Source organism: Pogona vitticeps, chromosome 2 (genome assembly GCF_051106095.1).
Source record: "Pogona vitticeps strain Pit_001003342236 chromosome 2, PviZW2.1, whole genome shotgun sequence".
Taxonomy (NCBI): domain Eukaryota; kingdom Metazoa; phylum Chordata; class Lepidosauria; order Squamata; family Agamidae; genus Pogona; species Pogona vitticeps.
In genome coordinates this window covers 170,515,295-170,540,221 of record NC_135784.1, presented here as the reverse complement: position 1 = coordinate 170,540,221, position 24,927 = coordinate 170,515,295, and the positions used below count along the sequence as shown (strand labels likewise).

The following is a 24,927-nucleotide window of genomic DNA, read 5'->3' as shown; positions in this document are numbered from 1 at the left end:
AAATATACACAGAGAGGTAACAAGTAGCTGTGGATATTGCTACTCAGTTTTGCAACATATTTGGCTGGTTCTTACCCTGTTTCCCTGAAAATAAGACCCAAGCTGAAAATAAGCCCTAGTGTTATTTTTCAGGATGCTTGTAACATAAGCCCTACCCGAAAAAGAAGCCCCAGTTAAATGAAACCCTGCCGTCCACCATTGTGCAGCAACTAGAAGAAAATGACATGACTGTAAAAGAAAACATCCCCTGAAAATAACTTTTAAACTGGGCTTCCGATCAGCACCAAATTTGGCACAGTTGTAGCAGACAGTCTGCTCTTGCTCTTTGCCTGGTTTGGAGAAGTGAGAGTAAAAGGTTTTCAAGTTATATTTTTTAAAACAAAAACTGCTTTGCCCCCCATTCAGAAATACGTGACCTAAACACTCCCATATCTCTTCACATGAGTTTTCAAAAGGTAAATCAGCTCCACTTCCAGGGCATTCTGAACTTTTTCTCCTATTAATCAACACATGATAACTGCCTCTTTTACTATTTTCTGGCCAAACTGGCTTATCAGAATCATACTTCCAAGGAGATTCTGTGTCTCGGTTGTAAAAATAGAGCTAGAAAAAGAATATTAAAAAATTTAAAATACAGATATTGAGTTTTTTTAAAAAATTAAGAAAACAGTACAAAACAAATATTCAGAAGCTCACTCATTTAAGCTGTGAAATTACTGGGTTGTTTTTGTTTTTGTTTTGTTACTTTGTGCCTGGTGATGGTCTTACCTGATGTTAGCAGAGGTTTGGTGCCCATATCCTGCCGTAGTCTCCATTCCCCCCATCTCATCACTATACAGTTGCTTGGTAATTATTATTTTTAAAATAACCCAAACATGTTATGTGCCATCAAGTCACATCTGATATGTGGTGAGTATATGAGTTAATGACCTCACATATGTCCTACCATCAGTAGCTCCGCTTAGATGTTACAAACCAACAGTGACAGGTTGTTATTTCTTCCTACTGTGCTCCCCCCATCAATACTGTCTTTTCCAGTAAGTTCTGCTCAGGTCTTGTAAACTAGCAGCGGTGGCTTCCTTTATTAAGGTGACCTGTCTCATATTAGGCATTTCCCTCTACCTGCTGCCCCCCTTTCCTCAGCAATATTATTTTTTTCTGGTTGCTTCTGTATTCTCATATGTGCATGGTAGAATATCCTCTGTTTACTCATTTTTTGCTCTAGTGAGAGTTTAGGTGTGGCTTGGTTGAACATCCACTTACTTGCTTTTCTGGTTGTCTGCTGTATCTGTAAGTCTTTCTTCCAACACCACATTTCAAATTAGTTGTTTTTTCCCTGCTTTTTTAATTCACTGCCCATCTTTTGCATGGTATGGATGACTTTATTAAATGACAATCTTTACTAACTCTCAGCCCTCCTTGTTTTTTCTTCTTCATTTGGAAAACATGCAAGCAATACACTTGTGCAGTAAGGTTTGGAAATTGAAAGATAGCCTTCTAGTTTGCATCCTGCAGAGTGGGCAAGCCAACGTTATTTTACTTGTTCCCACAAACGTTCATAAAGAGACAACAAGCAGGGGAAATTCCTGAAACTCTGTCTATTGCTTGGTGCCACACAGTAATCAAAGTGTGTAGTAGAAATAGTAGTGAGCACAAGAGGATGACCTATAGACCAGTAGTTCCCAGCCTTGGGTCCCCAGAGGTTCTAAAGCTCCCAGAAGCCATCACCACTAGCTGTGGTGGCCAGAATTTCTGGGAGTTGTAGTCCATGAACATCAGGAGACCCAAGGTTGGGAAGCATTGCTATAGGCCATCTAGACTGCTGATATGGGTGCCATCAACAGTCAGGCTGTCCTTTGCTCTGTAAAGTTTGGCCATTGTTTTTCATGCTAGCAAAGCGGGCATAGTATTGTGGAACAATATTGGGCCATTTCCTGGTGGTAGAGAAGAATCAACATTCAAAAATTGAGGGGTTTTTTTTTAAGTACTGAATTTTTTTGTGGGATTCTCAATAGATTTGAAGTCTGATTTGATAGCTGGACTGTATAGCATTGCTTCCATTGGAAAGAATGCTGTGTAAAAATCTTGAGAAAAATAGGCAGTTTGCTGAAAAGGACGCTGAATAAGAAAGTTGAAAGATTAGATATTTCCAGAACACTTGGGGGTTATTCAAAGCCACAATGATAGAGGCTCAGCTAGAATGTGTGGTAAAGAACTGATACAGGATGGAACATTTTCAACAGGAAAACTTCCAAAATGGAATTTTTCCATAGTAAAGTTTTCATTTATTTTCTTTGTTCAATCTTTGTTTCTCTCTCCCCTTAAATTTAGACAGTTTAAGGGAAGTACATATTATTATCTGAATTTTTTTTTCCAAATACACCAGTAAATTTGTCTGCATAAGATATTATTTAAACCATTTTAAGTGTGCTTCAGTTCTGCCCTTAGCTATTTGAGGGTCAAGCACTTGTGGCAGTAATAGTTCAAGATAACAATAAAAATGAAACAAAAATTAGTTAAAATTGATTAGCATATTGGTAATGGTAACGAATATACAGTATAAAGTCAAAACATTTTTTAAAAAACTCTCCTACTTGCCCGTTTCAGGAAAGGGTCCTGAAGAACTGAGGTAAATAATAGTGTCTGGAGTTAAAGTTACGGGCCTCACTGACACATCAAAAATGAATAAATAGCTGTATTTACATGGCATCTCCCCCAGAGTTTGTGCAGAACTTAAATGGAAGGCCTGACAGAGGTGTTGCCATCTTCTTCATGGTGTGGAGAGAGTGGATAGGGACAGGGGTGTGGGAGGTTGAAGGCATTGCAGCAGGAAAAAAATGTACTCATAGCTATAGTTAAACTATGAAATTCACTGCCACAAGGTATGATGATGGGTTCCAGTTAAGACGGCTTTAAAATGAGATCAGTGAAATCTCTGGAGGATAAGAGTATCAGGGACTGGTTAGTTACTGGTGACTGTGACCTCTAGGATTCTGAATGCTAGTTGCTGCAAAACAACAGCAAAAGAGATTTCTTGCCCTCTTAGCCAGATTCTGGACTTCCTGGAGGTATCTGGTTCTCCGCTGTGGTGGTTGGGCAAATAGTTCAATGGTCTGATTTTGCAGGCTTCTTATATTTCTAATTGTGGTTTGAGGCATTTATCCCAGAAGAAATGGAAGCAAAACCATGCAGCATTCTATTCATAATTATGATAAAGGAGGAAAAAAGGGGGGATCTTCTTCAGGGATGTGTACCAGATTTCTTCATGGCAACATTTCAGGAAAGATACTTGGCAGAGCTGTAAAGTTAAGTGTGTGTGTGTGTGTGTGTGTGTGTGTGTGTGTGTGTGTGTGTGTGGTTTTGGGGAAGCAGAGGCAGTTATTGCGGTGTGGCACATTCCCACTGATTTTGGATTACTCCTAAACAGGGTCAGTATTAGAGATAAGCACAAACTGCCGTTTAGTCAGTTCATCCCAGTTTGTTGAGCAGTGCAACAGTCTAAATTTCATTCATTGTGGAAAGAGTCTCTTAAGAGCAGCTGACGAAGCTTCATTGCTGCAGGTTTCACTTCAGCCTCGGTACTCGTGACCATACAGTGAGATTGGGGTATCAAATAGGTAGCTACCTGATACCAGCTACTTCACTGGCCCTAAGTGAACCATTCAGGCCTCAGCTTCAACTTTCCAGGCTTTTCGGTTCTATACCCTGGATAAGGAAGCATGTCTCTAAATATTTGCCTAGCCTGGCTGCCTCTGAGGCCTCCAAGCCAAAGCGGGCTAAGGACAAAAAAAGAGAAGCATAGGAAGAAGGCCCTACAAGTGATACTGCAACCTCTATAAGCCTCTCCATCTCATGTATCCTCAGCATCAACCCAGTATTCTCTGACTGTACTTGTTGACACTTCTTTCATGGTTTCAGCTAAGGCAGTGACACTGACTCCGCCAATGTTTGTCACTTGGTTTCAGTATCTTTGGTTCATACGCCTAATTCAGTCTTGACACTTGGTTTGGCTTTGAACTCACCTCTCCTCTTTGATTGACCTCATAGCCTGTCACATCAGACTTATCTGCCCTGGTATTACCAGCTCTCCATGCCGACTTGGATTCCCAATTAGGTGAACCCCAATCTCCATCCTCAGACATATTTTCTCCACACCTGGTGGAGGTGATTCCTCCACTACTTTCATCTTAAGAAGATCTCCAGGCCTTATGCCAGTAAAATTCTGTGCATGGCAGTGTCCCTTGTCATCAACATTAAAGAACCACTACCAACTATAAAAGATTTGCTTTTTGCTAGGGTACATCAACAAATGAGACCCTTTCACTAGAACGACAGATCCTGAAGCTGAGGCTCCAATACTTTGGCCATCTCATGAGAAGAGAAGACTCCTTGGAAAAGACCCTGATGTTGGGAAAGTGTGATGGCAAGAGGAGAAGGGGACAACAGAGGAGAAGATGGTTGGACAGTGTCATCAAAGCGACCAACATGAATTTGACCCAACTCCAGGAGGCAGTGGAAGACAGGAGGGCCTGGTGTGCTCTGGTCTATGGGGTCACAAAGAGTCAGACACGACTAAACAACAACACATCAACAAATGAGACCCAGTGTAGTGTAACAGACTGGAATTTAGGAAGTCTGGGTTCAAATCCCTGCTCAGCCATGGAAAGTCACAGGGAGTGGAACTGGTAATACCACTCCTTAAATATCTCATTTACCTTTAAAGCACTGTTAGACTCACTTTAAATCGGTTCCGACTTGATGGCACAGAACACCAACAAATGTGCTTGCATTGGTTCTTCTACCTCTCTTACCTGTGTTACCCTCACTCATAAAACAGTCTTGGCAAAAAAACCTCATAGATTCCACCAACTTTGAGGTGCATTGAGAACGTTCACTATGTACAGGTAAAAGGAGCATCATTTCTTTTCCATCACCCCTCTCCGAACATGATCATAGTTGATAGAACAGAAAACATATGCCCTCCCTTTTTAGGGGAGCACAGAATTTGGCTCTTCTGGGCCAGAGACACTACTCTCTGACAGCACTGGCTGTAAGGATGAGTAGTTGCCAAGCAGCCATGGAAGCATATGAACAGCTGCTTTGGGGGAAAAATGGAACCCTTCCTTCCCTCCGTCTACAGTGAGTTTCCATGGTTGATGGAAATTTGAACCCAGATTTCCTGTATCGTAGTCCCACATTCTACCCACTATACCACATTTGGGTTAGTAGTAGGGACGTGAGTCATTACCAAATTGTGTATTTCTATAAATTTTACATATTGTATGCTTTTTTTCTTCTTCCTTCATTTTGATAGTTGGCTGAAATATTACTTTAGTATTTCTACCATTGGTTCTTACGATGGCATTTATTTGCAAGCCAGTGCTGTTGTCCCCACATTTCATGAGGTGTTGAGGCTGAGAAAATAGCAGCCTGCCCCAGGTTATATTGAAGTTCATAGCAGAACTGAGGTTTTCACCACTTTCAACTCAGTAGCATATGCTGTTAATCACTGTACTTCACCATTTTGCCAATCAAAATTGCAATTTAATTACTACCACAGCAGAGTTCATGTCTTATTTTATTGCTTTATTTGTTAAAAGATTGGTTAAATCTTTCCTTCATCTAGAAAAAATCCAAGGATGGTGTACATAATTTTTTTTTCTTTTAAAAAAAGCAATGTAATAACAGTAATGAAAGTCACAACAGGAGGCATAAAAACTATTCAGCCAACAGACAATAATGTTAAATGGACCATTTGTTCTGACCTCAGGTGTTTTCACAACTGACTTAAAAAATTCCTAAAACTTGAAAACAAGAAAATGTTTAAAAACAGCGATTGAATACTTTTTCCCCAGCCACTAGAATTAAAAATGCGAATGATGTGAAAAATGAAAGGTGCAAATTTTAAATGCTAATATGACTGACACTTTGGAAGGAGGTAGTTTTAAGCCTACAGAGGAAAATTTTGCAAAACTCGGTCCTTGACAAATAAAAAAAAATACCATCAACATGGCCTTTGTTATCATCATCAGGATTATAGTTGTCTCCTAGCACGTGAGGGGCTGCTTGGGACTCACGGAGGATGGCTGTAAAAGCAAATCCTCTGACACTGGACTTCATAATGCTGTCTTCTCCCCTTGCCAGAAAGATAAGGAAATGACGGGTGCGGTGCCATAATGGCGTGAGAAAGGACCAGCTAGCAGGCTCAGAAGATAGAAAACTTCTCAGCTCCATGCTTCTGTTGACAGGCAAGATCCACCTCAGACAGCATGCGGAGATAAATGAAATGAGGGGTGGGTGGAAAGTTGGTTGGGGGGAATGTCACTGTTTGTATCCATGTATGCTAACGGTGAGGTTGAGAGGCATTTGCATGCAAACACCAGGAAAGTCCAGTGGTCGTTACTGCATGAGTCTGTGGCTCGAGTGAACTTGCCACTCTCAGCTTCATTTCTTCAGGATGGTTCCCTCTGGCTTTAAGATACACCAGCTGATTTAAATGCAGGCAGGAAGACGTAATTTGGCTGTGCCATGCTCTCCTGTTCTGGTGCAGGCCCAACTGTAATGAAGTCACAGTATTTTCTGTGGTTCTAGCTTTTTCTGGTGTTAGGATTCCAGAGAAGCATTGTTGCTTTTTAGCATCTACAACAGATGCAGGTATTTTTGTACCTCCTTGACTGTTCCTTACCAGTCGTCATTCCATCCCGATGAAGGAAAGGACAAGAACCAGATGAGGGCTGCTTCATTGGTGTCTCTGGGAGACCTGTTCCATCACTGTCATCTGCTTCTTGAATTGATTCAATTTCTGGCTGATCAATGTGAGATTCAATATGTACTGTACATTTTAAAAGTACCTGCATTCCTTTGTTTTCATTTTTCCTTCTCAACCCTTTTGTGGTTTTTAGATTGTCACTCTAGGGGCAATAACCATCCTGACTGTGCTGATCATATATAAACCAATCAGGTTTTTTTTGTCCTGACAAATAGGGTAAAAATATTTAAAATTATGTCTAACAAATAAGCAGCATATATAAGAAATAATTTCAGTGAGAGGAGTCTGCTCTTTTTGCCCTGCTCAGTGTAGTATCTCAGTGTAGTGGATAGCAATTATTCATATTTCTAGTCTGGTATCTCTTTTAGATACATTCATTCATAAATCTGGTTTGACCTGTTTAAGCATCAGTCTGCAAAATTCTTTTTCTTTTTTTGAAGTGACTTTGCTGTATTGTGCACAAAATCCACGCACGCCTCCCATCTGCAAAAACTGAAAGACAGCTGTGTTCTGGTTCATGTATTAGTCTGGGAAATGCAAATCTAGCTAGTTTACTTAAAAACATGAACCTTCACATATCCCAAATTTTTGCTAAAGCAGCTGGGAACAAATTGAATCCTTGTTCTGGCAGCATGGCCACAGATTGCTGAGGAATCATATGTATTTAGTCTGCATGAAGGGGAGGAGAAGGCTATGCAGGGGCTTCCCAGTTGCAGCAGGAGTCTACGGATGTGAACTGGGGTCATTTGTATGCATGGCAAGGGGCTTAGAACCCCCCCAATGGATGGTGGATAGGGTGCCTGGGGTGCATTGTGGCAGGCTCCTTGGCTGCTCTGTGTCACGGGTGCCTCTGAAAAGGATCCAGTATGCCTTGCAAAAGAGAGGGAAGACCACCAGGCAACCATATTTCAGTGGCTCTCCACATTTTGAGCACATCTGCACTAGAAGTAGCTGGAGAATACTGCAATTTTCCGTGTATAAGACACCCCCATGTATTAGCCCCCCCCCCCCACTTTTCTAACCCAAAATTTCTTTATTTGCAAGAAAGTGAAGGGGGAGAGCAGGGATCAAAGCACTTTGATTCCTGCTTTCCTCGTCCACTTTCTTAGTGTCATTTTATACACAGAAAAATATGGTAGTTTGCCACTATTTAGGATCTGAGTTTGGCCTATGTATCAGCAACCTGAGTTCTGCCCATTGACGTCTTTCTGTGTCCATGTAAAATGCTGTTTAAGCCCTTTCTTCTTATATATCAACAACAACAACAACTAGGATATAGGTTTTTTTTAAATCCCCTCTCTCCAGGATGAAGGTGGAGTTGCCATGTCTTCATGGCATCACTTGGTACCTCATCTGCTTACTCTCAGTTGCCTGTGTCTTGAGTTACAGAAGGGTTAGCACCTCAAAAACGTTAGCGAAGAACTTTGTGGTTCGAATTTAGGCCCACATAAGTGGAATATATTCACAAAACTTCCCAGCAGCATAGTAATTTTAAAAAGAAAGAAAGGAAAGCACAAGAATTGGTAGAGAAACAAAATACAACACAGCAATAGTTGTAGTTACTGTCTTTTCATTTTAGACAGCAAAATGACTAGCAGAAGAAATGAGTGAGTTGTGTGTGTTTTTTTAATATGTATAGTTTAAAGAAAGTGGATGAAGAGGGCTTCTTATTTCATCCCAAGAACGTGGTGAGTTTGTTAGGAAATATATTCTGACCTGAAAAGAGGAAATGACATAAATTGTGGTGACCACTTCTGGCTAGAATTGGAGAAATTCATGGAGGACTGGTTTATAAAAGTGTTTCAAATTTTTATAGAAAAAGCTATCCAGTACATTGAATTGTAATGATTGTGACTACAGTACTTTCTCAGAACGGCGTTCTGCTTTTGCAGCAATGTACCATATTTTCTGTGTATAAAATGACACTTTTTCCTAAAATAATTAGAGGAAAATTTGAATGTCATTTTATACACAGAAGGAAGCAGTCGCGTGTGTGCTTGGCACCTCTTGCTGCCGCCGCTGCTGCCCAGTTGCCTCTTTCAGAGCTTACAGCTTGTCCCCTCTGGTGGCCCTGAGGCGGCAGCAGCAGGAGGCGGAAGTGAAGTAGCATTCACACGTGCTTGGGTGCCTCTTGCTGCTGCCTTTCCCACCCGCCCACCTGATCACCACCTCGTGGTGATGGGCTCAGTTCACGTCGCTGCCTTGTCCCCTCCGGTGGTGGAGGCTGGAGGAGGCAGAGGCGGAGGCAGGTGAGCACTCGCATGCGCTCGGGTGCCTCTTCCTGCTGCTGCCGCCAGATCACCTCCTCCCACGATCTCCTTAGGGCAGGGGACAAGGCAGCGACGTGAGCTGGAGGTGAGCCCTGGCAGTCATACTGGAGGAAGTAATTGGGCGGCCAGCGGAGACAGCAGGAGGAGCAGTTGCCCATTAACTGCTCCTCCGCCTGCATCAAGGGTCAAAATTAGAGGGGCATTTTATACATTGAGGTAAAGGTAAAGGTTCCCCTTGACAATTTTTGTCCAGTCGTGTTCGACTCTAGGGGGCGGTGCTCATCCCCGTTTCCAAGCCATAGAGCCAGCGTTTTGTCCGAAGACAATTTTCCGTGGTCACATGGCCAGTGCGACTTAGACACGGAATGCTGTTACCTTCCCACCGAGGTGGTCCCTATTGATCTACTTGCATTTGAATGCTTTCAAACCACTAGGTTGGCTAGGTTTATACATTGAGGGGTCGTATAAATGGTAAAATACGGTAACCCACCCCTGGGCTGGCCTGAGCATAGGATTAAGCCCCACTCCTTCCTCTCCATCCTCATAGGTTTGCCCAGCTTTTCTCTTTGTTTTGGCAGCCTTCTGCCAGTGTGTGAATTTCTCTAAAGGTTATCTGCTGGCAGCTTAGGGATTGCCCATGCAGGAAATTTCAGGCATGTTCTCTGCCTCCGTCTGGTGGGCACAATTTGGTGATTACATTGTGCAACGGCAGTCCAATCCCCTGGTTTAAATTATTGAAACAGTCTGAGCCACCTTTTAAAACTTGTCATGGTTCAAGCTGCGTCTTCTGTCTTATACAAATAATAATGGTGAGCTGTCAAGGTGCTTCCAAGTTGTAGCAAACATCCAAGGGTTTTCTAAGTGTTCAGATGTTCTTTGTCAGTCTTTCCTTCTGGTGGCACTCTGATCAGCACAGTTTGCCCAGTGTTGCACAGATGGGCAGAGTATGTAAATACAGTATCATCCACATAGGCTTCAAGTAATGTCACCTGGCCCCTCTAGCAGGAGGCATGGTGGAGAATTAAACCCCTGATTCTTCGCTCTGCCAGATGGGTGCTCATCTATTTTCTACTAAACTCCCCCCCCCCCGAAAAATATTTTTCTCTTCTTCATGTGTAACATAAACGTGTATTTTCATCTTCCCAATGGATCAGGTAGGGGTTTTGATTGATGACATTAAGGCACAAGAGGTGTGCTTTTTGTCCCAAGGAAGGGCAAAAAAGTGAGGAAGGGGAAGAGTGCTGAGCAAAACATTCAGTTCTTCAACGTGGTTCTCCATGAATCCACACTAATGGGTTAAGTCAGCACTTGTGCTGGCCTCTCGGAATCTTCTAGAGCTGCAATAGAAAAGTAACAATGTTCAGGTTGCCCTGCACTGAGCATGCTCAGCCCGCCAACGGCTCAGTTCCTTTTTTCCGCTTGTGAAAGTTGGAACCTCTCGGATAGAGCTCCTGTTTTTGGCTGATTTCTTCTGTATTTCTTCGTCTTCTTGACTTGGACTGAATACCGCTGATCTGCCTGTCGTTGCCCTGAATTTGGACTGGATTTTGACCTTTCTCTAGCTTCTGGCGTTTTTCTTCAGGCCAATTTGGCCTAATTGGCCTATTAGGCCTCCTGCTGAGGCGCCACGCGACAACCGGACTTGTTCGATTGCCGCTGATTGACCTCCTACTGTGAGGCGCGCTGAACACATTTCTTCACTTCTGACTCCTGGTCTACCGGGCTTTCTATTCCTGTGGAAGTCTGGTCTACTGCGACTTAGAGGTTTGGTCTACCGCCCTATGCCTCCGAAGGAAAAGCCATCTCCCAGGAGAGGACCTTTCCGTCTCTGCACCGCGTGCTCTAGAAAGCTACCCTTTCAGGACGGGCATTCGCTTTGTTTGTACTGCCTGGGCGAATCGCATTTGGTATCCCAGTGCAGACACTGTAAACAGTTCACCAAAGTTACCCTGAAAGCCCGTCAACAGCGGTTGAAGTATTCACTGTGGAAACAAACTCTTTCGGCCTCTCAGCCATCTGCTATGGAGGTAGCGCCTTCCTCTTCGGCTGTACGTTCAGAGATCCGGGTGGTCCCGTCTACCTCGGCTACCACTCCGGACAAGCCCTCTAAGAAGATCTCTAAGGGCAAGTCTAAGAAGAAGTCTTCTTCCAAGACCATGGTTTCATCGGCTTCAACTGATACCGCAGTCCCATCGACGTCGGAACACCAGAAAAAGAGGAAAGAGTCGGTTAAAACGGGGACGAAGTCGAAGGAGATTACCTTGGTGGTCCCACCTATCTCCACTTCGTTGCCCTCACCGATCTTAGAAGACTCATCCCGCGATCGGGAATCCATGTCGGAGCCGGGAGCCTCTCTTCCACACCGACAGGAACCGCTGGTCGTTGTCGAGAGGTCTCCTACGGTCAGCCAGATTGGAAGAATTATCTCTGGCCTGACCGACCAGCCCGACAGCCCTATTCTAACCGGACGGGCATCTCGATCCCGGTCGTCTACACCGGGATCGCCGACCGCTAAGTCGCCCGTGTCCTCCCCAAGGAGACCGGTGAAGCCCGTCGAGTCCGATCCTCCTCGACGACCGGACCCTCCTCGACGCCCGGACCCTCCTCGACGCCCGGTGTCAGAGCCTGAGGACGAACCACCGGCGAAAAAGAACAAGCGCCATCGTAAGCGCAAGCGGGCTTCCGACGCCGATAGGCGTAAAAAGCACCGACGCCGGGATTACTCCACGTCGGACTCTGATGATAGTAGGGAGAGGCGACGGTCGAGACGACGACATCGACGTCGGAGGGATTACTCTACCGACTCCTCCTCGACATCGAGGGATGGAAAGAGACGCCGGAAGAGGACCTATTATTCCTCTTCTTCTTCGTCCTCCGTTTCGCCGCCGAAAAAGCGACGACATCGGAGACCGGTGCCCCGTAACGAAGATCGAGCTTTATCTCCGGAGGGGCAGTCTACTAAATCGGTGCCTTCGACACCGTCGGCGCCGGAGAAGCCTGTGGCTCCCCCTCCTGTTCCTGGTAGACCACCCCTCCCTAAACCTTCGAAGCCTGCAGGAGGGTCTCTACCTTCGCCCACACCTCGGTCTTCTGAGGATGACGAGGAACAAGATTCTCGCCCCTCTTCCGACCAAGAGGATGGTGATGCGTCTGATGCTTCCCTTGACACCCCTGTGCCAGGGGAACCACTCCCATCTGATGCAGCAGACATTCATCCATCGTCTCCATCCGAGGACTTCTCATCCTATCCACAGATGGTTTCCAGGATGGCATCAACTCTACGCATGGAGGTTGAGAAGTCTCCTTCCAGGGAGGATGACCTCATTTTTGGAGACATTCATAAGGACAGGTCTCGTCCGGTTAGCTTGTCCTATGTACCAGAGCTAATGGACCTTATCACTGGATATTGGGAACATCCAGCTGATTCACCGACTTTCTCCAGAAGAACTGAAAACATGTATAGAGTGCATGGACCAAAGACTGAGTGTCTTTTGAAACATCCTGCTCCTAACTCTCTCGTGGTAGAGTCCAGTGCAGGACGTTTACCTGCTAAGGGTCATCCCACCCCTACCAATAAAGAGGGTAGGGACTTGGAAGTGTTGGGGAGAAGGTTATATTCTATGACGACCTTTGCCCTCAGGGCCCTCAACTACCTTGTTGCTATGGGGGCTTATCAGAAACAGTTATGGGCTAGAGTACTCCCAGCACTTCAGGTAGCGCCAGAAGACATAAGGCAGACATGCCTTGATGCCCACGCTGAGGCTCAGACAGTCTCCAAACATCAGCGGTTAGCCTCACGTCATGTGGCGGATGCTAATGCCAGGAACTTGGCATCCATCATCACACTGAGAAGACATGCTTGGCTGCGCTCAGCAGACATAATGGAGGACATCAAATCCAGGATCAGAAATCTGCCCTTTGATGCCTCGGGTTTGTTTAGTGAGAAAACGGACGAGAACCTAGAGAACTTACATAAGAGTAAGAAGACGGCCAAGTCTTATGCTGTACATCAGCAACCACGACCTTCTAAGTTCCACTGGCGGTCTAAGGTACAACAACAACCTTACCAGCAGGCGACATCCTCTACATTTCGCCAGTTTAAGCCTCCACCACTTGCAAGATCATCTCAGGCCTCTTCTTCAGCCTCCAGCTTCAGGCCACAGAGCAACAAGCGTCAATCCTTTAAGCCCCCCGGCCGGAAATCAAGACAATACCTTTGACTTCCCAATGAGCATCCAGGCCACCCACCATTCTACTCGCCTGTCTCCTTACCTCCAGAGCTGGTGCAAGATCACTCGAGACAACTGGGTCTTGAAAATTATCAGCTCAGGCTACCGCCTGGAGTTTACAGAATTGCCTCCTCTAGGATGGGTCAGGCATACATCCTTCGACCCCATCCTAGAAGAAGAGATTCTCACTCTGCTTCAGAAGCAGGCTATTCAGAAAGTGCCTTACAGAGACGTCCTGAACGGGTTTTACTCCCGGTACTTCACTGTACCCAAAAAGGACGGCGGTCTTCGACCCATACTGGACTTGAGGGATCTCAACACCTATCTCGATGTTCGGAGGTTCAGGATGGTCACTCTGGAAGGCATCATTCACCTGCTAAAGGAAGGAGATTGGTTTGTGGTGGTGGATCTGAAGGATGCTTACTTTCACGTGACGATCCACGAGTCCCACAGGAAGTACCTTCGCTTGATATTCAAGGACACTGTTTACCAATTCGTGGCTCTCCCCTTCGGCCTTTCCACAGCTCCTCGGACCTTCACCAAGTGTATGGCTCCGGTGGCAGCTTATCTTCGTCTGCAAGGGATCCAGATCTACCCTTATATCGACGATTGGCTGATTGTGTCCACGTCCGAGCAGCAGGCACATCGAGACACTCAACAAGTTCTACACACACTTCGGGCTTTGGGCCTATCCATCAATCACGAGAAGTCACATTTGCACCCCTCTCAGGTGATGGATTATATAGGCGCCAGACTGGATGCGGTACAAGCTCGCATGTTCACACTTCCAGAACGCATCAAGAAAATAAGGAGAGCAGTCCTGAAGTTCACATCACGAAGGACAGTTTCGGTAAAACTAGCACAACATCTGTTGGGACTCATGGCCTCAACAACGGCCACTCTGCCCCATGCGAGGCTCAAAATGCGTTCTCTCCAGTCGTGGCTACTAGCCTTGTTCAATCCGGCAATAGACAGTCAACACAAGCGCCTCAGGGTCACCCCAGAACTTGCGGCCCAACTCCAGTGGTGGTTGTTTCATCCGCACCTGTCGATCGGCAGACCCTTTCGCCCCCTGCAACTTACCATACAAGTGACAACGGACGCCAGCCCAGTGGGATGGGGGGCACATTGTTTACAACACCAGGTTCATGCTCTGTGGCCACCCCAAGAAGCATCTCTACATATCAACCATCTGGAGATGCTCGCAGTAATAAAGGCGTTCAGAGCCTTTCTCCCTCTCTTACAAGGCAAAGCTGTGCAGGTTGTGACGGACAATACCACCACGATGTATTACCTGAACAAGCAAGGGGGCACAAGGTCGAAGTCCCTTCTGTTTCTGGCAGTACACTTCTGGGAATGGTGCTACCAGAGGCACATATTCCCAGTAGCCATCCATGTTGCCACATCAGACAATCAGTTGGCAGACGAGCTCAGTCGCCGTCCCTTTCAATCTCACGAATGGCAGCTGGACCAGACGGTCTTCAACGCCCTTTGTCAGCGATGGGGTCCTCCACTGGTGGACATGTTTGCCACACAACACAACAGGAAGTGTCCACAATATGCTTCTCGGGCCGGCAGGGGAAAAGACTCCCTAGGGGATGCTTTTATGATACCCTGGGACAGAGACCCCATCTACCTTTACCCTCCTCTTCCACTCCTGCAGAGGGTCATAGTCAGACTGTCGCAGACGAGGGCAGAGGCCATCCTGATTGCCCCTTGGTGGCCGCGTCGACCTTGGTTTTCCACGCTGTTTCAAATGTCAGTGGACAGAGTAGCACTACCATCACTTCCCACCTTACTCACTCAGAGCGGAGGGAATGTCCTTCACCCGGAACCGGAGACACTCCACTTAACAGCGTGGAGGATTTTCCAGCGTTGACAGAGGTCATTGACAAGGCACGGAAACCTGCAACCAAGTTGCTTTATGGTTACAAGTGGAGGAACTTTCTTCGCTTTGCTAAGGAACGTGGCTTGCAGTCTTCCCCTGTTTCCTTATCATCTCTTCTGCTGTATCTGAGACATCTCTTTGATCTAGGTCTGTCTCTGTCAACACTAAAGGTTTATACGGCGGCTATTGTAGCTTTTCAACCGTCTGGTTCGGAGTCATCCCGGTGGTTCTCTCACCCAACCTTCAAGGCCTTCTTCAAAGGACTTTCCAATATGAGACCCCCGGCTAAGAAACCAGTGCCTCAGTGGTCTCTGCAGACTGTCTTGCATTGTTTGACCAGGCATCCTTTCGAGCCTATGGCTTCTTGTGACTTGAAGTTTTTATCCTTCAAGACTCTATTTTTGGTGGCCATTACTTCGGCCAGGAGGGCAAGCGAGTTAGCTGCCCTCCGCGCTGACCCCCCTTATTTGCAATTCTTTAAAGATAAGGTTGTTCTCCATCCAGACGTTACGTTTTTGCCCAAAGTCGTTTCAGATTTCCACGTTAACCAACCTTTGATTTTACCGACCCTTTTTCCTAACGCTGTTACAGAAGTTGAGCGCATGCTCCATTCTTTGGATGTTCGTAGGGCCCTGGCCTATTATGTTACCAGGTCTAAAGACTTCAGACAGACCCACAGACTGTTCCTTTGCTTTTATGGGCCCCGTAAAGGTTCTCCAGCTTCCTCCTCTTCCCTCTCCAGGTGGCTAGTCTCTACCATTTCTCTGGCATATGAACTGCTGCAGAAACCTGTGCCGGACGGTCTCAAAGCCCATTCCACCAGGGCCATGGCTACATCTACGGCCCTGTTAAGAGGAATCGACATCCAAGAGATTTGTCGGTCTGCTACTTGGTCCAATGCTTCTACCTTTGTTACCCACTACAAGTTGGACCTTCGGGCTAAAGCAGAGACCAAATTTGGAAGGGCTGTTTTGACTTCACTGCTTCAGTGACGGCCCACCATCCTGTAAGTGTGCTTGCTAGTCACCCATTAGTGTGGATTCATGGAGAACCACGTTGAAGAAGGACAGGTTACTTACCTGTAAACATGGTTCTTCAAGTGGATTCTCCATGAATACACACGTCCCGCCCGGCCTCCCCACATGTTCGTCACTGGTGGATGTAAGACGTTGCAACTTTCACATGGCGGACATGTGGAACTGAGCCGTTGGCGGGCTGAGCATGCTCAGTGCAGGGCAACCTGAACATTGTTACTTTTCTATTGCAGCTCTAGAAGATTCCGAGAGGCCAGCACAAGTGCTGACTTAACCCATTAGTGTGTATTCATGGAGAATCCACTTGAAGAACCATGTTTACAGGTAAGTAACCTGTCCATTTGTAACACACAGCAATGACAGGTAGTCACTGCAGAATGTCATCCGCATTCTTTCTGAGCTCTGCTTTTTTGACAGTGCCTGTCTGATTTCTCTTAGTGCAAAAGACCTGTCATTAACCTCTTGCAGCTTGACTGATAAAAGTAGCAGCTGAAGTTTGGAAATTGCTTTAATGCATGCATGCCTTTACCCAAGTTTTCTCTGCATTTGCTAGCACTGTAGCAAAACCCAGCCCCTGTTGGGTTTGTTGTGACCAAGATTTAACTTGAAGGATGTTGCAGCTCCCAAGAATTTATGAGGCAGTAAGGCATAGCTGAGTCTAGCTTTAGTCACTGTTGATACAGGCAGGAGGGAGACACACCTTTTTAAACAAATGACCTTGTGTGTATGCCGGCCTAAATATGCATGGTGAAATACAGGGGCCTTTTGTAGAGGAATGATGTTCCCAGTGATAGATGGTATAATTTTGTTTGACAGGATAAGGGAAGTTAGGGGGAAATATGGGGCAATGAGCTTTAGAACACCAGCAGTTGAAGCACAACAGTGTAGTTTTACCACACTGGAAATGGAACAATTTATTGCCACAAAAAGCTCCCTAGAACTCGACTAGGAGTTCTTAATAATGGAGGTAGGTTTCTGGAACTGGTAGTCTCCCTACCAGCTCCAGGAATCATTAGGATCTTGTTGAGAATTTTGATTATAACATGTATTCTCATAACATCAGCAGAGTAAGGAGTTATTGGTTAGCAGAGATACTTATGACACTATGACACTGAGAGAGTAAAGCCAACAACTTAGCCTGTTTACATAAATGCATAGAGAATAGACATTCCTCTGGCAGCATAACATGACATGAAGCAACACACAACATAGAAAAAATGTCATTTTACACATGACTTAGGTACAGTTCTGTGACCAATCAGAAAATACATTACGTCATTTTCTGTTACGCAAAGTTTCATCATGTACCACAGCTGTACAACATTAAGTCTTAATCCTTGATACCACCACCTGAATACAATCAGTACAGTGACTCAGGTAAAATCAGCCATTTTGCATTTAACTATATAACATTAATATTTAATATATTTTCATATCATTCAACAGATCTGTCATTTGGATCTACAGTGTAGAGGGTGCCTCCCAAATAATTACCGCTCTCAGGAAGCACTGTGACAGCTTCCTCAAACACCCAGGCTTCTGCTTGGAGAATTCTGGGATTTATGGTAAAAAAACAAAACAAAAACAAATGTCACATTCCTAATAAGGAGAGGACTATTTGCTCCCCCATGATCCCTGCTCCATCTGTGCCTCTGAGGCTTTAGTGATATTTGTAGGGACTGAGAAGCCTGGTTAGAAAAGCCACTCTTAAATTTAATGGAAGAACTTAGGGGTTTCAAAAGTATTTTTAGAAACAAATAAACAGAAACATACTGCAATTTATTTCATTTTAATATGGGCTGTCACTGGATATATATACTGCAAAAAATTGTTTGCAGAAGTTAGGGAGAATCCACTGCAAATCCCTAAATGATATTAGTTGATTTTGAAACATTATTTCATTATTTCTGTTGAAGAACATGTTATGTTAAAGATATGTTAACATGTAGCCCATTTTTCTACCTTCTATGTTCTTGCAATTAACTGCTCCCCGAAGTCCTGAACAGCTGAAATAATAAAGCATTAGAAAAACCTTCTCAGTCCCTGTCATCACTAGTACTGCTAGGAAGGCTAGTTCCGCTGCCACTCAGATCCTAGCTGTTTAAGGACTGGTGAAATGGAAAGAGTGGTTCTTCGACTCATAGGTCTGGTTAGCTGCAGAATACACCCAAAATCCTGTTCTCGTGCTAATTCCCCACGACCAGTGGGTACTTTAGAGGCCTTGTGTATGCTAGATTTCTGCTTTGGGACGAGGAGGAGGACAATGATTTTGCTTGTAGGACATCCCATCTGGCATAGAAATTTAATTTAATTCTCTGTGTGTCAGTGGCCACATCACCTACTGGCTACAGGCAGAAAGCTGGCATGCATTTATTAAGGAGATTTCTAAAAGCGGCCACAAACCCAGGGATATTGTGGGTTGGCCTTAAGAGCGATGACTTTCATGTCATTTTACAGAAATGCTCTGTGACACCAGCATACAATTAACAAAGGGTTAAGTGTTGTCATGACCAGGATAGAGTCTTGAGTGGGTTCCTGTTGCTGAGCTTCGTAACTGTTTAGCTTAGAGTCCAAATGTTCTTATCTCTCCATTTGTGGCCTTCTCAACTTTATTTGTGTTTGGGTTGGAGCCAAATCAATTAGAGGCCACACATTTACGGGTGAAAGAACAGCTATTTTAAAAGTGGCTTTCTAAGGTTAAAAATTCCTGTCTAATGCAGCCCTTTGGGGGGGGGGTATACCACAAGCTTGTCACATGAAATAAATTAACTCATTTATGAGCATCTTAAAGAAATAAAGTGGCTTGTTAATGACGCTCACTCCAGTTGTGATTTAATGGTTGATGGAGGGGAAGGGGTGGATGTTTCGACATGGCAACCCACTTGGACTGATGGGCTGCATTGCTCCAAGGCACATACACCACCCTTCTCTGGGCTGGAAAAGAATCTAGTTTAGGGAGCCCTTTTTTTTAAAAAAAATGTTTTTTTATTCATTTTCCATTGGGTAAGGGAAGATCATAGGGAAGGGGATTTGGATCAGGGTATTGGGGTAAATAAAAAATAGAGACTGTGATAGAGAACAGTATATATCATTATTATGTTTGTCGATATGTTTCTTACCAAACTTACTTCACACTTATCTTACCATTTTTTCTAAGCCTTTAAAATCTAAAATTATATATTTTCTTTCTCATAATTTTAACCCTTTCATATTATCATCTCTCATCCAATTATACAAAAGTTCCCACTTTTTTTCTAGCCTCAGCAATCAGTTAAAATATCCATCTCTGCTGCTTCAATAATTTTTTTCTATTAACTCCTGGGTTGTTGAGAATCTCCTCTTTTTTCCCAGTATTTGGCATATAAAAATTCTTGTTGCTGTAGTTACATGTATGATCAAATATATATTTTCTTTTTCTATCGAGTCTGGTATTATATTGAACAAAAACTGTTTAAGTTCATATGGAATTATAGAGGATAACATTTTTCTTAAAAACTCATCAACTAGTTTCCAAAAGCTCTTAGCTTCCCTACAGGTCCGCAACATATGATAAAAGCTTCCTTCATTTGATTTTTATTTCCAACATTTGTTAGAGGTACTTTGATATATTTTTGATTTCAGATGTCCTATACCATCTATAGAACATCTTATACATATTTGCTTTGTAATTAATTGGTTTTTTTAGCTTAATATTACCTTCCCATATTTGTGACCATGACTTTAAGTTAATACTGTGGCCCACATTTTGGGCCCATTTTGTCATACGTTCTTTAACTATTTCATCTTCCGTTTTTAATTCTAGTAGATAATTATACAACATTTTAATCCATTTTTCTTTACATTAAGAAGTATCTTATCCAATGGTGTCTGTTCCTTACAAAAGCCTACTGCTTTATCTTTTGTATATTTGGAATCTATTTGTGTTTTGTCCACTGATCAAGTATTGTACCTTGTTCTTGTAGCTCTTCCCTTGATTTCATACTTAAGTCCTCTTTTAACAGATCACTATAGCTCAAGAGTTTCTTCTTTTCCATTAATGTTGGTTGTGTAAGTGCTTCCATTGGTGAGACCCATTCAGGAACTTTTTGGTAATTTTCTTTCCGAATCTTTATCCATACCCAGTTGAAAGCTTTCCTTATCAGATGGTTTTTAAATTGTTTATTGTCTTTTTGATACTATAAGAAGGCGTGTGATCACAGATTTAAATAATGTCCTTCTAGTTTTAATATTCTGTTAGTTAATTAGCTGTTAGTTAATTAGCCTTAATGTAAAGCTGCCCAAGTGACACGTGCCATTTTGAAAAAGAGAGAGATAAATCTGGAAGTTGAGAGCAGCATGGGAGAAAGGTTTAGGTAGGTTCCAGTCCATTTCACCAGACAGAGTGAGAGGGATCACATGCATAGCAGAATCTGAAGTGGCCATTAAGCCAGAAACAGAATACGGCAAGTTGACCTTCGCCCCACAAATTTTTAAAGTAGGATTTTGAGCTCAGCCTGTGTTTGAACCCAAATCTTTTGGTATCAGGGTCAATGTTGTATCTGCCATATCACTGCCTGTAAGGCAGTGATGGAACAAATGAGTTGTGATGTTGAACATTCCATATCCAGACCCTGGTATCTCCAGACAGGGCTAGAGAAGAATGCCTGAAACCTTGCAGAGCTGTTGCCAGTCCATGTTGATACAACTGGAATAGATGAACCAACAGTCTGGTTCAGTACAAGGCAAATCCTTCTGATGCTTTGATCTTTCTTTTTCCTTTTTTGCTATTTGAATATAACTGCTTTATATGTCTTATCTGCCTCAAGAGTACCATTTATCTTCATCTTCTAATGCAAATAAATACAGAGTAGGAAGTCCCTTTCTGGCCTGCCTGAGTCTAAACTAACACCCCATTCCTTCTGCCAGAAATTCCTCTGGATTACCATGACACTTAGAGCTAGTAGTTTCTTCTCTGTGACGGTGTGTTTCTTCCTATTTACCAGGTCCACAGAGCAAGGTGTCAAGATGTCAGCCAAATGAGCACAACTGCCTGGGCACTGACCTCTGCATCCCCATGACCAAGCTGTGCAATGGCGAACGTGACTGTGTAGACGGTTCTGACGAAGGGCCCCATTGCCGAGGTAAGTTATTTCTCATCCTGGTTGATCTCTGTGCAGGAGGAGCTCCTGTTGTTTGAAGGGTCTCAGGGGTAAGAGAAGAACTTTTTTCCCGACTGAGCTCAAGAAAGAGGAGTGGAGCCTGATGTGAGTCTTGTTGTGCAGTGGTCGAACTTCAGTACTGCAGCCAAAACTCTGCTCATGACCTGGGATTCAATCCTAGGTAGCCAGCTCAAGGTTCACTCAGCCTTCCATTCTTCCAAGGTCCAAGGTCATTAATTGAGTACCCAGCTCACGGGGGGGGGGGGATCCGTAGCCTGCTTAATTACATTGTAAAACATTTAGAGAGTGTTCTTAAGTGCTGTGGGGTGATATATAAGCAACACACTTTGTTTCTGCTTTTGATTGCTTGAAGGCTCAATCCTGATAATGTTTCATGTGAAAAAGAATCTTCCTCTCAGCTCAGATTGCCATGTTGGGGCAAAAGGGCTGATGCGATCTTGACTGTCTTAATAAGCGAATAATGAGAGAGAGAGAGTTGTGGCTGTTATTAGCAGAAGAACAAGTGATTATGAAAACATAATGAACAGGAACCAGATATATTGACAGATGCATAGTCAGAAGAGATTGGGAAAGAGTTTAATCTGTGTGCTCCATCAGTTTTTTTTTAAATAAGAGAGTGAAGTCATACTTTTATGGTTAGCAAAACAATATAGTGTGAATGACTCATACTAGATTAAACCAGCATTACCTTCTAGTTTTAATCATTATAAAATTGTAAAAATCTGATAAACGAGAAACACCCTGCACTAGTTAAGTTTTGTACGTGGGCTGGAACATCTTGTAATATAGCCATCCCCATTTTTTATCTGCTGGCTACTACTACTTCTCTGTGAAATCGTTATGGGGTTTTTACAATGATAAAGCATCAGGAGGGGGTATTTCATGCTCCTTGCAGCTGACTTCTGTGGGGCAGGAGCTATCTTCTTTCTCATTAATGATCTTCTGGAAATTGACAACATGAAGGAGTCATTCCGTTACAGGAAGACATTCCATATTCAATTTCCAGCATGTTATTTTAAGTTGTATCTGTCTTGAATTCTTCAAGTATTTTGACTGCTACTTGTGGGCTACTGTTATGCATATTGATATTTAATGGCTGTTCATTTAAATTATAAGAATGTTTGTAATTATTAATCTTACAGTATCTATTGCTAGCCACCTAGGATTTACCATATAGGAGAAAAAGTGGGCTATATATGTTGGAAAATAAATAATGTTTGCTTATGTTTTGCCTACTGTTCTCACACCTGGAGGCCCCTGTTTGAAATGAAAACCTGGAAATACATAGTAGTAATCATGTGCTTTCAAATCAATTCTGAGTTATGGTGACCCTTTTTCAGAATTTCTTAGTTCTAGAGTACTCAGAAGTGATTTACCATTCCCCACTTCTGGGGATGCTTTGAAACTATCCCAATATAAATTAACACACTGGTTCCAACACAAAAGACGAACACTGCTTACATAACACTGAGACAATAAAGCATGCCAAAATAACTGAGGTGTGCATGGAATCTAAAAGAAGAATAGCACAGTGGTCCTCAACAGAGAATCTGAATATCAAGGGTCCAAGCCGTGGAGGAACAGTAAAAACTGAGAAGTTTGGATCAGACTTAACAATCCTTGTTCAGATCTTTCTTGCTGAACCAGGAACATGCTGTGAGTTTGTGCTTGCTTTCTAACGTCTCTCTCCCATGCCTTATTTGCCCTTCTTCCTCATTTCTTAAATCACAATTTCCTGCAATGGCCAACCATCATGTACGATCCTGATTTGTAGGAATGACTCAAACCACCATTTTTGGTCTCTGCATGACCAGAAAGGGTGATTTAAGAAATCAGGAAGTACAGAGTTGTGGCATGCAAGAGAGGGGCAAAAAACTACAGCAGCATAGATTTTTACCAACCTAGTTAAAATGACTGCATCATTTCTCCCATGCTTTCCCAACCTGATGTGCTCCAGATGTTTTGGGCATGAACTCCAGACAGAATGGTTAATGGTGAAAAATTATGGGAGTTGTATTCTAAAACATCTAGAATATCCTAGTTTGGGACATTCTTGTCTAATGTTTAATCTCCAAGAGCCAACGTTCTAGATACTCTAAAATTAAACCAGTGTGGATTACAAAGTAACATTGTCCAAAATTTTAAGAATAAGAAGGGGTAATACCCTGGTTAAGCTCTACCGCCTTGTAAAAAATAAGTTAGCAAAGAGCTCATAAGCAACTTGCATAGTTTGGGTTTATTCTTTTTTTTCTAAAACAACACTGCTCTTTTCTTCCTTTAAATCAGAGAGGAATGTGGAGCAGAAGCTCTTTGTCATTAACCCCCAAAAGTACACTGCACTCTACTGCCTCTGTCCCCTGAATGCACATGTCCCTGGAGAAAAGCCATCATCTCCTCCATATGGAAGAATGCACGTTCTCTGTCGTTCTCTCTCTCTTTTGTACACTCTCCCCCCCCCCACTCTTCTTCTCACAAAAAAGCATTCAAACCTTAAGGATTTCCCTGAAGGCTTCTCTTTCCTGAAATAAATGGTGGGCTGACGTCCAAAGCTAAAGGATGTACCAATAAAGAGAGCAGTTAGTAATAAATTATGTGGTGTCAAGTAGATTCCGACTTACAGCAACTCTTTCTAGATTACTGAGATGTGGTTTCCCATTCTTCTGGTGTTCCTCTGGGATTGTGCAGCTTGCCCAAGGCTACCCAGGCTGGCTGTTCTCCTGAGAGAATCAAACTCTGGCTCTGCAACCAGATACCTAAGTCACTGAACTATCTAGCCAGTTTACGTGGAAATACATCAAGGGAGAAAGTGAGGGCAGAGGGATAGAAAGTGGTGGCAGAACAACCCCGGATAGAAGAAAGGTCTTACAGAATCTGTGCTGCTTTTGACAAGGGAAGCAGGTGCGCTCCTTAAAAAACCCAATGTCAGCTTTGGCTAAGGAGCTAAGTTACTGGTCTGGCTCTTTAGTGACTGGAACGACTGTCTCCCTGATGGGGGTTTCTTCTATGTCTGTTTTTAAAAGATACTGTACATTTACTTAATGGTTCTGTTGTTGAATAAACTACACATGGAAATGAAGAGGGAGCGTAAGGAAAGAAAGACAAGCTAAGTAATGAGCTAGAAAAGGTTATTAAAAATATAAGAATATAAGCTAGAGAAGATTAGCAAAAGCTGCAAGTAATTGAGGGTACAAACAATTTTCTATGTAAAGAGATGTATCAGTTGCGCCTTTGGTGTTGGCAAGGGCGATGCAGATGACTGGTGTTGTGTTTTGGAAATGACAGTGAGGAAAAGTGGACGGAAGAGCTATGAGAATGTTCTGAAGCATAGAACATAAATACTGTGTGTTATATGGAAAAGCCTGAGAAGTTTGAACTTGGCTAAGTGCTTTTGTAAGTGGAAAGGATTGGCAATCAGTTTTTAATTTAGCAGTTTAATTCTAAGAGTGAGATGGTAAAATTGAATGATTTCTTTCTATAAATGGGAGACTGACATTTAGAAAACAGCTTTACTGTGTTGAATAGAGCAGCCAAATTCTGTGTACACTGAATTCTGTGTAGCTGAGTCCCAGGGATGTGTA

At 43.5% G+C, this 24,927-nt stretch overlaps 1 protein-coding gene across 9 annotated transcripts in view; it reads left to right on the top strand.

The window, feature by feature from the left end:
* The window catches only part of LRP1 (LDL receptor related protein 1), a 447,517-nt gene that overhangs the window by 147,929 nt on the left and 274,661 nt on the right, over positions 1-24,927 (top strand). For all 9 annotated transcript variants that reach the window (XM_020778743.3, XM_072991220.2, XM_072991217.2 and 6 more), the window contains one exon: positions 21,173-21,310. In XM_020778743.3, coding sequence (XP_020634402.3) covers positions 21,173-21,310 — 138 coding nt within the window. The remainder of the gene's footprint in view (positions 1-21,172; positions 21,311-24,927) is intronic.